Source organism: Rhineura floridana, chromosome 1 (genome assembly GCF_030035675.1).
Source record: "Rhineura floridana isolate rRhiFlo1 chromosome 1, rRhiFlo1.hap2, whole genome shotgun sequence".
NCBI classification, from domain to species: domain Eukaryota; kingdom Metazoa; phylum Chordata; class Lepidosauria; order Squamata; family Rhineuridae; genus Rhineura; species Rhineura floridana.
The window spans coordinates 161,656,318-161,671,576 of NC_084480.1; the positions used below are offsets into that span (position 1 = coordinate 161,656,318).

The following is a 15,259-nucleotide window of genomic DNA, read 5'->3' on the forward strand; positions in this document are numbered from 1 at the left end:
CTTCTGAACCTTTTCCAACTCTATCATATCCTTTTTGAGATGAGGCGACCAGAACTGTACACAGTATTCCAAATGCGGCCGCACCATAGATTTATACAACGGCATTATGATATCGGCTGTTTTATTTTCAATACCTTTCCTAATTATCCCTAGCATGGAATTTGCCTTTTTCACAGCTGCCGCACACTGGGTCGACATTTTCATCGTGCTGTCCACTACAACCCTGAGGTCTCTCTCCTGGTCGGTCACCGCCAGTTCAGACCCCATGAGCGTATATGTGAAATGAAGATTTTTTGCTCCAATATGCATAATTTTACACTTGTTTATATTGAATTGCATTTGCCATTTTTCTGCCCATTCACTGAGTTTGGAGAGGTCTTTTTGGAGCTCTTCGCAATCCCTTTTTGTTTTAACAACCCTGAACAATTTAGTGTCATCAGCAAACTTGGCCACTTCACTGCTCACTCCTAATTCTAGGTCATTAATGAACAAGTTGAAAAGTACAGGTCCCAATACCGATCCTTGAGGGACTCCACTTTCTACAGCCCTCCATTGGGAGAACTGTCCGTTTATTCCTACTCTCTGCTTTCTGCTTCTTAACCAATTTCTTATCCGCAAGAGGACCTCTCCTCTTATTCCATGACTGCTAAGCTTCCTCAGAAGTCTTTGGTGAGGTACCTTGTCAAACGCTTTTTGAAAGTCTAAGTACACTATGTCCACTGGATCCCCTCTATCTATATGCTTGTTGACACTCTCAAAGAATTCTAATCGGTTACTGAGACAGGACTTTCCCTTGCAGAAGCCATGCTGGCTCTGCTTCAGCAAGGCTTGTTCTTCTATGTGCTTAGTTAATCTAGCTTTAATAATACTTTCTACCAGTTTTCCAGGGACAGAAGTTAAGCTAACTGGCCTGTAATTTCCGGGATCCCCTCTGGATCCCTTTTTGAAGATTGGCGTTACATTTGCCACTTTCCAGTCCTCAGGCACGGAGGAGGATCCGAGGGACAAGTTACATATTTTAGTTAGCAGATCAGCAATTTCACCTTTGAGTTCTTTGAGAACTCTCGGGTGGATGCCATCCGGGCCCGGTGATTTGTCAGTTTTTATATTGTCCATTAAGCTTAGAACTTCCTCTCTCGTTACCACTATTTGTCTCAGTTCCTCAGAATCCCTTCCTGCAAATGTTAGTTCAGGTTCAGGGATCTGCCCTATATCTTCCACTGTGAAGACAGATGCAAAGAATTCATTTTGTTCGATTTATATACTGCCCACAGCCCAAGGGCTCTCAGGGCGGTGCACAACATGGATAAAATACAATAAAATCACAAAAACAGTAAAATATACTGTATTAAAAAAGTAAATAACCAAGATAGATTAAAAACACAAATAGGTTAAAATGCCTGGGAGAATAAACAGGTTTTAACCTGGCGCCTAAAAGATAAAAGTGTAGGTGCCAGGCGCACCTCATCGGAGAAACTGTTCCATAATTCGGGGGCAACCACTGAAAAGGCCCTAGATCTTGTTACTACCCTCCGAGCTTCCCTGTGAGTCGGAGCTCGGAGGAGGGGCTTAGATGTTGAACGTAGTGAGCGGGTAGGTTCATATCGGGAGAGGCGTTCCGCCAGGTATTGTGGTCCCGCACTGTGTAAGGCTTTATAAGTCAAAACTAGCACTTTGAATTTGGCCCGGAAACAAATAGGTAGCCTGTGCAAATGAGCCAGAACAGGTGTTATATGTGCAGACCGCCTAGTCCTCGTCAGCAGTCTAGCAGCTGCGTTTTGCACTAGCTGTAGTTTCCGAACTGTCTTCAAAGGCAGCCCCACGTAGAGCGCATTGCAGTAATCCAATCTAGAGGTTACCAGAGCACGCACGACTGAAGCGAGGTCGTCGCTTTCCAGATAGGGACGTAGCTGGGCTACCAACTGAAGGTGGTAGAACGCATTCCGTGCCATCGAGGCCACCTGCGCCTCGAGAGACAGGAGTGGATTGAAAAGAACCCCCAAGCTACGAACCTGTTCCTTCAGGGGGAGTGTAACCCCATCTAGAACAGGTTGAACATCCACCATCTGGTCAGAGAAGGCGCTCACCAACAGCGTCTCGGTCTTGTCAGGATTGAGCCTCAGTTTATTAGCTCTCATCCAGTCCATTATCGCGGCCAGGCAGCGGTTCAGCACATTAACAGCCTCACCTGAAGAAGATGAAAAGGAGAAATAGAGTTGCGTGTCATCAGCATACTGGTGACAACGCACTCCAAAGCTCCTGATGACCGCACCCAGCGGCTTCATGTAGATGTTAAAAAGCATAGGGGACAGGACCGATCCCTGCGGGACTCCACAATGGAGAGTCCAGGGTGTCGAACAATGTTCCCCAAGCCCTACCTTCTGGAGACGATCCACCAAGTAGGAGCGGAACCACTGCCAAGCAGTACCTCCAGCTCCCAACTCCATGAGTCTCCCCAGATTTAGAAGATTTGTTATATTCCATATTTTCTGGCAACTGCAAGGATTTTGTAACTCCTTTTCTGGGTTGCAGCCAAAGCTCTTCAGGAGTGTATGATGAATATGCTTCCTAATCCTTAATATATAGAGCCTTAAATGTGCTACATGCATGGGACTGTTCCCTGTTTGTCAACCTTCCCTCTCCCTATACAGAGGGAAATCCTGTGCTCAAAATAATGAGACTCAAGCAATCTTAAACCAGCAGAAGTGAAGCTCCTGCACTGTCATGCTCACTCAGCTTTTTTACCTTGAAGCTATACCTTCAAGTATACTTTCATCACCATGAGGGTTAGAAACATGCCTCTAAAGATAAAGGTGGGATTCTTCAGGCACCCAGATTTGTGCTCATGGGGGATGACAGAGATTCCTAGCAAGGTCGGGGAAATGAACCTTCCCTGCTAAGACAGAATCAAGATGGATGACTGAGCCATTACTGTTTCTATTATCACAAATCCAGGGTTAGACCAGCATAAGACAAACTAAGAACTATTTAAAGCACTCTGTACACAGAACAAAAAGCTCTGGATAATGATAACAATGAGTGTGAAAATGGAGCTGGATAAGTAGAAATGGGAGGAGTGGAGGACCTAGGCAAGCCAAACACCTTGAAGAACAAGACCTTCTCCAATCATTAATACACCAGCAGATAGTGGGAAAAGATGTACACAGCCTTTTAGGATTTTCACACCCTGGGAATTGCATGTTACTGTTTAGGGGTCCCATGTCACACTCTGAGAATTACTCTCAGAATTACTGGGATCAATGGAGATTGCTTCTTCACCTCTCACTTCTTTCTACTTTTAATTCCAGGAAAGCGAATGTGGTTCTGGAGGCAAGACAAGTGGCTATGAAGATCTTTGAAGATTACACTGTTTCCTGGTACTGGATAATCATGTGAGCAGAGAACTGAATAGTCCAGCTAATGTGTGGAATGATGACTGAAATAGTGGCTGAACTTTCCCAAAGGGAGAGCTGGAGAAGATTTAAGGCAGTAGTGGGGAGCCTTTTTCAGCCCGAGGGCCGCATTCCTTTTAGGGCAACCTTCTGGGGGCCACATGTCAGGGCCAGAAGCAAAAGTGGACAGAGAAACAAATGTAAATTTTACATTTGTGCTGGCTAGTTTCTGTACACATTCACACACTTTTTTCTGTTCTTCATCCAGGCAAGCAAGAATCAGAATTCAAGGATATATTCCAGTTAGGCAAAAACACCGAAAGAGGGTGTGAAGGAGGACTGGTGGGTTGTATGGCTTGGGTAGAGGAATTGTGGAATGGATGGGAAGTCTTGAAGGCCAGATAGAGAGGCTTTTGGCCCCTGGCCGGAGGTTCTCCACCCCGAGTTAAGGAATGCAATATTCCTCCAACAAACATGGTTGGGAGCGTGTGGTGGCCTCCCAGCTCCAGAGATTCCTGGATGAAACAGAGTATCTAGATCCATTTCAATCTGGTTTCAGGCCTGGGTATGGGACGGAGATGGCTTTGGTCGCCTTGGTGGACGACCTATGCAGAGAACTGGACAGGGGGAGTGTGTCCCTGTTGGTTCTGCTGGACCTCTCAGCGGCTTTCGATACCATCAACCATGGTATCCTCCTGGACCGCCTAGCTGGGATGGGACTTGGGGGCACTGTTTTGCAGTGGCTCCGGTCATTCCTGGAGGGGTGAACCCAGAAGGTGGTATTGGGGGACTCCTGTTCGACTCCTTGGCTGTTGGCCTGTGGAGTCCCTCAGGGTTCAGTTTTGTCCCCTATGTTATTTAACGTCTACATGAAACCGCTGGGAGAGGTTGTTCGGGCGTTTGGAGTTCGGTGCCACCAGTATGCTGATGACACCCAACTCTATTTCTCCCTTCTACCTTCTTCCAAGGAAGCTGTCTTAGTTTTAAACCGGTGTCTGATATCAGTTGTGGATTGGATGAGGGTGAACAAATTGAGGCTTAATCCAGACAAGAGAGAGGTGCTCCTGGTCAGTCGTAAGGCAGATCAGGGAATAGGGATACAGCCTGTGCTGGATGGGGTTATACTCTCCCTGAAGACACAGGTTCGCAGTTTGGGTGTCCTCCTGGACTCAGCTTTAAATTTGGATTCCCAGGTTTCTGCAGTGGCCAGGAGGGCTTTTGCACATTTGAGATTAGTGCGCCAACTGCGCCCGTTCCTTGACCCGTCCGATCTGGCCACAGTGACACATGCCTTAGTCACATCCCGTTTAGATTACTGTAACGCGCTCTACGTGGGGCTGCCTCTGAAGACTGCTCGGAAACTTCAGCTGGTACAACGTGCTGCAGCCAGAATGTTAATTGGGGCTGATTACAGGGACCATACAACTCCCCTGCTAAAAAAGCTCCACTGGCTGCCAGTTTGTTTCCGGACACAATTCAAAGTGCTGGTGTTGACCTATAAAGCCCTACACGGCTTGGGTCCAGGCTATTTGTAAGACCGCATCGCCCTCTATGTGCCTGCCCGGGCCCTGAGATCTTCAGGAGAGGCCCTTCTTTCAATACCATCATCCGCACAAGTACAACTAGTGAGGATACGAGATAGGGCCTTCTCGGTGGCTGCCCCTAGGCTTTGGAATTCCCTCCCTAAGGAGATAAGAATGGCCTCTTCCCTGCAGTCCTTTCGTCGACAGGTAAAATTTTCTTATTTCAGCAAGCCTTTGATTCCGAAGGCGGCTAAGGATAGGCCCAAAAGGAGGTCATATTGCTCTTGTTTATTTTTTAATTATTCTGATTTTATGAGTATAGTTTTTAATTATCAGAAACAGTTTAATGCTATTTTAAATTAGAGTTCATTTTTTAATTATATCTGTCTATATTTATTTACTTATGTATTATATGCTTTTAACTTTGGTAGGTTTTAATTGTATCTGTTTTTTATCTGGAAGCTGCCGTGAGTTCCAATTTGGAAAAATGGCGGGGTATAAATAAAGTTAATAAATAAATAAACATTTGTCCTGCTCCTTGATGACTTGAGAGCCTTTCATATATGCACCCTTTGGCAGGGAAAGCAAAATTGCCAAGTGAGCCAGGTTTTGGATAAATTGTGACTTGACTCTGCTTTTTGGCAAAAAGGATTTTGTTCTGAGCTGACAGAGAGAGAAGGCTACTTGTTTGGATGTTAACTTCTGTGCAGTTGGTTTTGGACCTCACCTGAGTGTCTAGCAAGCCAGAGGTCAACATGATTTAGCTGTTTTTGGTTTGGGATGATCCCCTGTTATGTTCCAGGGCATGTAAATCAGGAATACGCAGATTCAGATTAAATTGTGAGGCCAACATCCCTAATTTACGTCTCTTGCCCAGTAGTTTGAATGGGCCTCACAAGACAGAGCTGCCCTACATGGAGAGGGAATCCTCATCAAGGAGTCCTAGAGAGATGAGAAGTGGCATGGCTCAAAAAAAAGAGCTATGAATCAGGAAGTCCCCAGTTCATATCTTGCCTCTGCTGTAATACAAGCCCACTTGGATGGTCTGAGGCAAGGTGACCCCCCTCACACACATGCGTGTGTTGCACGTGTGGACAAACAAATACACACGTAAACCCCTCCACATCTGAAATATGCCAATAAAATTACTGACCTATCTTACATGGTTACATTATAGGGATTACAAGATTCTGTGCTTTGAACATTCAGAAAAACCCTATATAAATGCTTAATATTATAGATGTAGGAACAGAAAGAAGCACTGGGTTTGTTCAGGGGCAAAGGACCTTTAAGACTCATAGGCCATCTTAGAAATTTTGCAAGTTCTGCATATCCACATGACCATTTCAGCATTATGGATATAATGCACTACTATATTTTTCCTTTGCAAGTAGTAAAAACTAACACCATAAGAGGCTTTAAGGTCCATCTGCCACTCTTCTCTATTATTAAAGTTTGATGATACTGAAATAGAGGCAGCCTATGGGTTTTTTTTAATGATTGGTTTAAATCTCCAGGTCAGATTCAGTTTCACGCCCTTTTTATGAAACGCTATTTATTTTTACATTTAATATCCCACTCTTCCTTTTTTGTGGTGGTGGTGTCTCAGAGCTGCTTCTGTGGAGCGTCAAACACCCTCAACCCCATTTGCCCTTGCTACCTCTTTGGTTCCCTGGCCTCTACAGATCCCTGGCCTGTCTATTCCCTTCTTACTAATGCAGGGCTAGGGAACCTTTTTGACTCCAGGGGCCAGAACTTTATTTGGCCTCACCCTGTGGGCCAGCTTTGACAGATGGGCAGGGCAACCCATCTGTCAAAATCCCTTGTCCCAAGCTTGGGCACCACAGTGGAAGTGGCGTTGCCAGCCCTGTGCTTTACAAGCTGCCCCATGCAAATCCTTTCAACCCAGGCTATGGTCTGAAGGCACATGAGGCCAACTCCCTGCTGAAGCTAAGCAGGGTCAGGTCTGGTCAGTGCCTGGATGGGAGACCGCCTGGGAGCCATATGTAAGCTGCCTTGGGTTTCTATCATGAAAAGAAAGGCAGGATATAAATGTAGTAAATAAATAAACCTCTGATATTGGAGACCTTGCACGCCAAATGGGGAGGCCTGATGGCCAGAGGTTCCCCATTCCTATTCATAGCCCCTTCTGTTAGCTTTTTACAATCTATACTGAACTTCCATATCCCTCATATAATTTGCACTGTTCATCATTTACCCTGAGAAGTTAAACTGTTTGTGAACCTCTGTATGGCAACACCCCAACTCTGACAGTGGCTTGGTAGTTCAAGAGCACTTGAGAGTTTCCCCATTGTCTTCCATCTGCAGAGGTCTGGCAATTTCCATGGTGATCAGTCTCATCTTTATTGTCCTGCTCCGGTTCCTGGCAGGGATCATGGTCTGGGTCATGATTGTGCTGGCAATCCTGGTACTTGGATATGGTGAGTTTGGTTAAGCCAGGAATCTGGCAGGTGGGGTAGATGGCCTAGTTCACTACCTTATGACTCTCTCGATCTACCCTTGGTATTGAGGTGCCTGCTTCCCTTTCTTTCTCCTTGTGACAATTGGCACAGCTTACTTACTGCCACTCAGGTGAGCCTTGCTAGACCTAATTACTCTTCTGGAAGCCCCATATGTGTGACCTGGCTTGTGGATGCTAGCACTGGGGTAGTTGCAATGACATTGCTTTGGAGTCTTGCTACAGCTTAGGGATTGCTCTAGATGACATCTATAGATATTACTGTACAAATGTATGAAATTGCTTCCTCTGTTAAACCTTTGCTCACCTTTCCTGGATTAAGTTGAAACTTGGGAGACTGGCATAGCACAGATCACTGCTACATTAGCCTCTTCTCTTATCTTTCCCCAACCATCCCCCATTAAAATTTTTGTTAGTGCGGGGTGAGGAGGGAGGATTAAACAGTTTTGTCTTTTTTACGTTGTAATTTGAAGAATCTTGTCTTGAGGGAGAGGAAGGGAAAGTTGCACAGTTGAACAACTCAGTTGTAGTTGGAAAGATCTCTACAGAGCCCATAATTTCTGAATAGGTGATGACCTGTCCCTGTTGCAAGTTAGTTGGCCCTTCTAGCTCTATGCTAGAATATCACTTCTAAAGACCATGATTTTTACATAATATGGAAACTTCCTCTATCTGCCTGTCAGCATCTTCTCACCTCCACAGAACATATGTGGTCATAATGCCATCTTTTATTATGTGGTAAATAACTAAATCCTCCCTCCACCTTTTCATTCGGCTTCCCATCCTCCCTGCTTTGCACTCTAGGTCTAGTGCTCTGCTCCAAATCCTTTTCAGACTATGAAGAACTTTCTCAAACTTTGGCAGTAAAATTGAACATAGGAGCCTGATAAAGGTTGGAGGGCAAGCCTGGGCTGAGAAGGATAGCACTGCTACTAACTAAAACTTTGATATGATAGGCACTTCAGAACTTGATTCCCAGTTGTTAAGTGTTGGGCTGTGATCTGTAACAGATCTGCAGCAGCTTCAACCATTGAATATGTTGGAGGTATTAAGCCAAGGCAGTTGGGAACAGTTTTCTCTGTTATTTTGATGGCTGCTTTTATCTTGTAGGAATTTTCCATTGTTATATGGAATATGCCCAGCTGAAAGGACAGGCTGGTTCTGATGTTTCCCTGGTAGAACTTGGATTCCAGACAGATCTCCGTGTCTATCTCCACCTAAAGCAAACCTGGCTGGCCTTCAGTAAGTCTCCTGCTCTGCTCTACCTTAGTGATAAATGTGTCTCTTTATTGGCCAAGCCCTCCTATGTGTTGTTTAAAGGACCAGGAGAGAAGGAGGAGGCCTCTTTGTTGATCAGTGACGGGAACACTGTGGCTGTCCAGATGTTGTTGAACTCTGACTGGCATCATTGCTGACCTTTGGCTGTGCTGGCTGAGGCTGATGTGAGTTGAAGTCCAGCCACATCTGAAGTGCCAAATTATCCCCTCCTACCCTTAATGTAGACTAAAGGTGTGAGTTCTTCTAAGAGACGTTCAATGTTGCTTGTTTAGGGGTTTCCTCTGCCCAGTAGAACCAGAGTACAGAGGGGCTCACATTCCACTCTTTCTTCATGATTCTTTCCCACCTTGCCTCCCTCTGTTTCTTGTGTTTTTTTGCCCAGTGATCATCCTATGCATTGTAGAGGTTGTCATCATTCTACTGCTCATCTTCTTGCGGAAGAGGATCCTTATTGCCATTGCACTGATTAAGGAAGCAAGCAGGTGGGTGAGCCTAGAATGGCCTATACCAAATGGATCTCCTTGCAAGGGTGATACTATCTCCCCCCCACATAAAGTTTGCAGTTCCCCAGAGCAGTTTGCTGTTCTGTCTGATTCTGTTGCTGGAAAACCTAGCAGGACTCCCCAGGCTCAAAGAGGTAAAACGGACAACTCCAGAAATCAGGGCAACTACGTAAAATCATAGAGTTGGAAGAGGCCTATAAGGCTGTCAAGTCAACTCCCTGCTCATTGTAGGAATACACCTCTCCTACCTAGAAATAGTTAGTGAGACTGTCCATTTCAAGCATAACGTGCTTCTCCCCTGCCCAGATCTTTTGATAACTGATTCTAGTACAACCATTTGTAGTAGAAGTGTGAGATGGGAGTAGCTACAGTGAGTAGAGTGGACTCTGATAACTCTTCTTTGTGCCACAGGAAGCCAGTCAAGGCTAAAGAGCAAACACAGCAGAGGGCCTTGCCCTGCTGGACAGACTGAGTCCTTGAAACTGATATGTTCCTTTTCTTTCCTCACTCCCCTCCCTGCTCCCTCTGACAGGGCGATTGGTCACATCATGACATCTCTGCTGTTCCCTCTCTGCACTTTCTTCCTGGTGTGTCTCTGCATAGCTTACTGGGCCAGCACAGCTGTGTATCCTTCCTTAGTTCTCTCCCCCTCCCCACTGCTGCACCCATGGGAAAATGGGGTATGGGTGGGGGATGCCAGGAAACTGGTTCTCCAAGTCTCCTTTCAGGCAGCCAAGAATGGGATGTAAATTTCTATAAAGCCCCTTGACTACTTCCAGTTTCTTGTCTACCTCTAATGAAGCTGTCTACAAGGTGTTCAATGAGACACAGTGCGGTTACGCCAGAATGACTTGCAACCCAGAGGTAAGGAACAATCTAAACTAATTACTAGTGGAATTGTCTCAGTTGCATAATGGACAAAAAAGGATGTGTCCAGAATTTCTGTAATGCTTTCTCCTTGGGGCTTCCCTTGAAGATGGTTCTGAAGGTTCACCTGGATGTAGAATACAGCAGTCTGATTCCTGTGGATGGCCCTCCAGGGGCCACATCCCAGACTCAGTCCCTCTAGTCACCTGGGCATCATGTGATGTCCTGTCCTGGGTTGTCCTGAAGAATTTGGGCCAAAGAAGATCTCCTCCTGTTTGTTCTGCCATATTCTCACTGCTGCTGTATGTTAGCTCTGAAAGGTGGGATTTTAAAAGGGTTGCGCTTGCACACCCTGCAAAAGACCACCTAGGCAAGTGCTGTTGTGCCTTAGGGTGGTGTAAGTGTGGATTTATGTTTTAATAATATGCTTAGTTTTCATTAAGACACTGCAAACCTTAATATGTAGAGTGGGCTAAAAATGTGAACTTAACATGAAAACCCTACGAATAGACTATCCAAAATGTAACAGGAGATAGTGCTAGAAGATGAGACCTCCAGGTCAGATGGCACTCACTGAGCTACTGGGGAAGAACAATGGACAAGTACGAGTAGAGCTGAGGCTAGTGACGCAACTGAGTTAAAGCCGAAAGGAAGCCCAGAGGTTGATGCGCACAGATGTGAAAGGAGAGTCCAGAGTTGTACGACATACACAATAGGAACATGGAATGTGACAAGCACGAATCAGGGAAAGTTAGAAATTGTCAAACAAGAAATGGAACATATCAGCATTACAGTACTTGGCGTGAGTGAATTAAAATGGACAGGAATGGGACATTTTCATTCAGGCAATTACAAAATATTTTATGCAGGAAATGAGAAATTTAGAAGAAACAGGGTTGCTTTAATAGTGAGAAGTGATGTAGCAAAAGCAATTAGGAGCTATAACGCAAAGTCTGAGGAAGTGATATTGATGAGACTCAATGGGAAACCTATTAACATAACCATTATACAAGTCTAGGCTCCAACGGCAAATGCAGAAGAAGAGGAATTGGAGAGATTTTATGCAGAAGAACAGGAAGAAATTTGATCACACACCAAAACAAGATGTGATGATAATCATGGGGGACTGGAATGCAAAAGTAGGGTACAGAGAAGAACTAGGAATTGTGGGAAAATGGGGCGTAGGAGATAGAAATGAAGGCGGAGAAAGACTTGTTGAATTATGCGAAGCTAATAATCTGTTTCTTGCAAACACATGTTTTGAGCAACCGAAAAGACGACTGTACACGTGGGCATCACCAAATGGGATATAGGAATCAAATTGATTTTATAATTGGTAGCAGAAGATGGAGAAGTTCCATACTTCCTGCGAAAAGAAGAACAGGAGCAGACTGTGGTACAGATCACAAACTGGTAATATTGAAAATCAGAATAAAGCTAAAGAACAACAAAACAATCATAATGCCAAGTTACAATTTAAATAACATCCTAGAAAAATATAAAAATCAAATAAGGAACAGATTTAAGGCTTTGGAATTAGTTGATACAGAACCAGAAGAACTATGGATTGAAGCAAGAGACATTATCAAGGAAGAATGTAAAAAGAGAATACCTCTAGCTAAAAGAAGAGAAAGACCTCAATGGATGACCGACGAAACTCTTAAAATGGTTAAAGAGAGAAGGAAAGCGAAAGCAAAAGAAGACAGAAACGCTGTTAGAACCCTAAATGCTATAATACAGCGACTAGTACGTAGGGACAAAGAGAACTATTACAACTGTTGTATAGAAATAGAAGAGGATAATACAAAAGGTGGAACAAGAATTTTATTCCAAAATATTAGAGAAATTAAAGGAAAATTAAACCGCGAGTAGGGATGTATAATCAGCAGGGGAATACACTGATTGACCAAGATAAAATAAAAGGTAGATGGAAGCAATATACTGTATAGAGGTGCAAGGGTGACAGATTCATTCACAGAGGAACTGTGTGATGACAAACCAGAAATCTTAGAATGCGAGGTGGAAGCTGCTCTTAAAATACTTGGAAGAAACAAATCACCAGGAATAGTTGGCATACCAATAGAGTTGCTACAGGTTAGTGAGACTGAATCTGTCCAAATTTTGACAATATGGGAAACAAAACAATGGCCCATAGACTGGAAGCATTCATATCCCAACTCCAAAGAAAGGGGATCCCAGGGAATGCAATAATTATCGAACTATTGCCTTAATATCCCATACAAGTAAAGTAATCCTCAAGATTCTACAATAAAAGGCTCTTACCATATATGGAGCAAGAAATGCCAGATGTTCAAACTGGATTTAGAAAGGGAAGAGGCACCAGAGATCATATTACAAACATATGTTGGATAGTGGAACGGACAAAGGAATTTCAGAAGAAAATCACACTGTGCTGCATAGATTACAGCAAAGCCTTTGATTGTGTAGATCATGAAAAACTATGGATTGCTTTAAAAGAAATGGGGGTGCCACAGCATCTGATTGTTCTGATGCTCAACCTATAATCTGGACAAGAGTCTCCTGTAAGGACAAAATATGGAGAAACCGATTGGTTCCCCATCGGAAAGGGTGTGAGATGGGATGTATTTTATCACCCTATTTATTTAATCTATACTTAGAACACATATGGAAAGCAGGATTGGACCAAGATGAAGGAGGTATGAAAACTGGAGGGAGAAATATCAATAATTTAAGACATGCGGATGATACCATACTACTAGCAGAAACTAGTATTGATGTGAAAAGAATGCTGATGAAAGTTAAAGAGGAAAGCATAAAAGTAGGACTACCATTGAACGTCAAAAAACTAAATGACAACAGAAGACTTATGTAACTTTAAAGTCGACATTGAGGATACTGAACTTGTCAAGGATTACCAATACCTTGGCATAGTCATTAACCAAAATGGAGACAATAGTCAAGAAATCAAAAGAAGGCTAGGACTGGGAAGGGCAGCTGTGAGAGAACTAGAAAAGGTCCTCAAATGCAAAGATGTATCACTGAACACTAAAGTCAGTATCATTCAGACCATGATATTCCCAATCTCTATGTATGGATGTGAAAGTTGGAACTCATTTGAAATGTGGTGTTGGAGGAGAGCTTTGTGCATACCATGGACTGCAAAAAAGACAAATAATTGGGTGTTAGAACAAATTAAACCAGAACTATCACTAGAAGCTAAATGATGAAACTGAGGTTATCATACTTTGGACACATAATGAGAAGACATGATTCACTAGAAAAAACAGCAATGCTGGGGAAAAAGAAATGAGAGTAGAAAAAGAGGAAGACCAAATGAGATGACTTGATTCCATAAAGGAAGCCACAGACTTAAACTTACAAGATCTGAACAGGGTGTTTTATAACAGATGCTATTGGAGGTCACTGATTCATAGGGTCACCATAAGTTGGAATCAAATTGAAGGCACATAATACACACAATCATATGCTTAGTTTTCATTAAGACACTGCAAACCTGAATATGTATACCGGGGTATAAAAATGAACTTAATAAAAACCAGTGTATTGTAGTGGTTAGTGTTAGACTTGGATCAGGTATGACTACAAATTCCTATGCAGCCATGAAGCTTACTGGATGACCTTGAGCAAATTTCTGCTGTCAGCCAGACCTGCCTCTCAGAGTTGTTGTGTGGGTAAAGTGGGCTTACCCTGTGTGAATTGTCCTGAGCTCATTTGTGAAAAGTGAATGAAATATTTACATGGGCCTGAACTGAAAAAGAATTGGAGGAAATACCTATACTCTGTGCTTGTCAACATCTACATGAAACTGCTGGGGGAGATTGTCCAGGGATTTGGAGTGTGGCGTTCTCAATATATTTAGCACCACTAGTTCTGTCTCTCCTTCCAAGAGAAGATATTCAAGTTCTGAAGTCCCGGAGTCAAGTAATTGACTGGATGGGGACTAACAGATTGAAACTTAATCCTGACAAGTGTGCATTAATCCTGATCCTGGTCAGTTAAGATAGTCAGGGAGCCTGTGCTGGATGGGTAGCACCCCCTGTGAAATTGCAGGTTTGCAGCTTCTTGACCCTGATTGCCCATGTGACAGCAATGCTGGAGATGTTTTTGCCAAGCCTAAACTGGTGTGCTAAACACTATCCTGGAGAAGGTAGAACTGACCATGTTAACATGTTTTAGTTACATCATATCTGGACTACAGCAGTGCATTTTACATGGAGCTGCCTTTGAAGAGTGTTTGGAAACTTTAACTTGTTCAAACTCTGACAGCTATCTAATAACTGGCGTCATATTGGGAGCATTGCCATCATTGCTGAAGCAGCTATGCTGGCTCCAAGTTGGTTTCTGGGTCCAATTCATAGTCTTTAAACCTTTAAAGCCTTATCTAGTTTGAAACTAGATATGTAAATGGTCTCCTACAGTATGAGCCTTCCCAAGTATTATGATAATCAACGGAGGGCCTTATTTATTTATTAAATTTATATACCACCCTTCCTCCCAAAGGACTCCTGTGTTCCAAAATCACTGTTGATAGAGAGAGGGCCTTTTTGGTGGCTGCATCTAAGCTTCAGAATTCTTTGCCCAGAGAGATCTGACTTGCCCCTTATGAAGTGGAAAAATCATTCCTTTTTTCGTAAGACCTTCAGCTGTTGGTGATTTTAGTGAGCTTTCATTGATGAATTTGCAAGAATCATCTGGCTACATTTCCTGGCAGTGTCCCAACTCTAAAATGCTGATCCACCTTTTGGGGGAAGTTCCAGAAATGTTAACTTCACAAGCTCCAGCTTTCTCCTGTCATCCTGCCCAAGTTTAAATACTCATATCTATTTCTAAAGTGGAACATGATGCAAACAGAAGAGTCATGCATGCTCATTCTCAACTATCTGGGCCTGTCTGGCTCCCATAGTCATGAGAGTTCTATACTTTTCTTCTTCCTTTTTAGACCTTCAATACTTCCAACATCACCAAGCAGTGCCCAGGTGCTCGCTGCCTCTTTGCCTTCTATGGCGGTGAGACCGCCTACCACAAATACCTCATCATCTTCCAGATCTACAACGTCTTTATGTTCTTCTGGTTGGCAAACTTTGTCATTGCCTTGGGCCAAGTCACATTGGCTGGGGCCTTTGCTTCATACTATTGGGCCTTTAAGAAACCAGATGATATGCCAGCATTCCCCCTCTTCTCTTCCTTCGGCCGAGCACTCAGGTAAAAGCACTT

The 15,259-nt window shown here is 43.7% G+C and overlaps 1 protein-coding gene across 5 annotated transcripts in view; it reads left to right on the forward strand.

The window, feature by feature from the left end:
* The window catches only part of SLC44A2 (solute carrier family 44 member 2 (CTL2 blood group)), a 97,884-nt gene that overhangs the window by 65,891 nt on the left and 16,734 nt on the right, over positions 1-15,259 (forward strand). For all 5 annotated transcript variants that reach the window (XR_009757732.1, XR_009757734.1, XM_061582928.1 and 2 more), the window contains exons 9-15: positions 3,309-3,392; positions 7,244-7,356; positions 8,505-8,636; positions 9,055-9,154; positions 9,708-9,800; positions 9,955-10,039; positions 14,985-15,247. Coding sequence is in view for 3 of the 5 variants with exons in the window: in XM_061582928.1 (XP_061438912.1) it covers positions 3,309-3,392; positions 7,244-7,356; positions 8,505-8,636; positions 9,055-9,154; positions 9,708-9,800; positions 9,955-10,039; positions 14,985-15,247 (870 nt within the window). In the remaining 2 variants the exon portion in view is untranslated. The remainder of the gene's footprint in view (positions 1-3,308; positions 3,393-7,243; positions 7,357-8,504; positions 8,637-9,054; positions 9,155-9,707; positions 9,801-9,954; positions 10,040-14,984; positions 15,248-15,259) is intronic.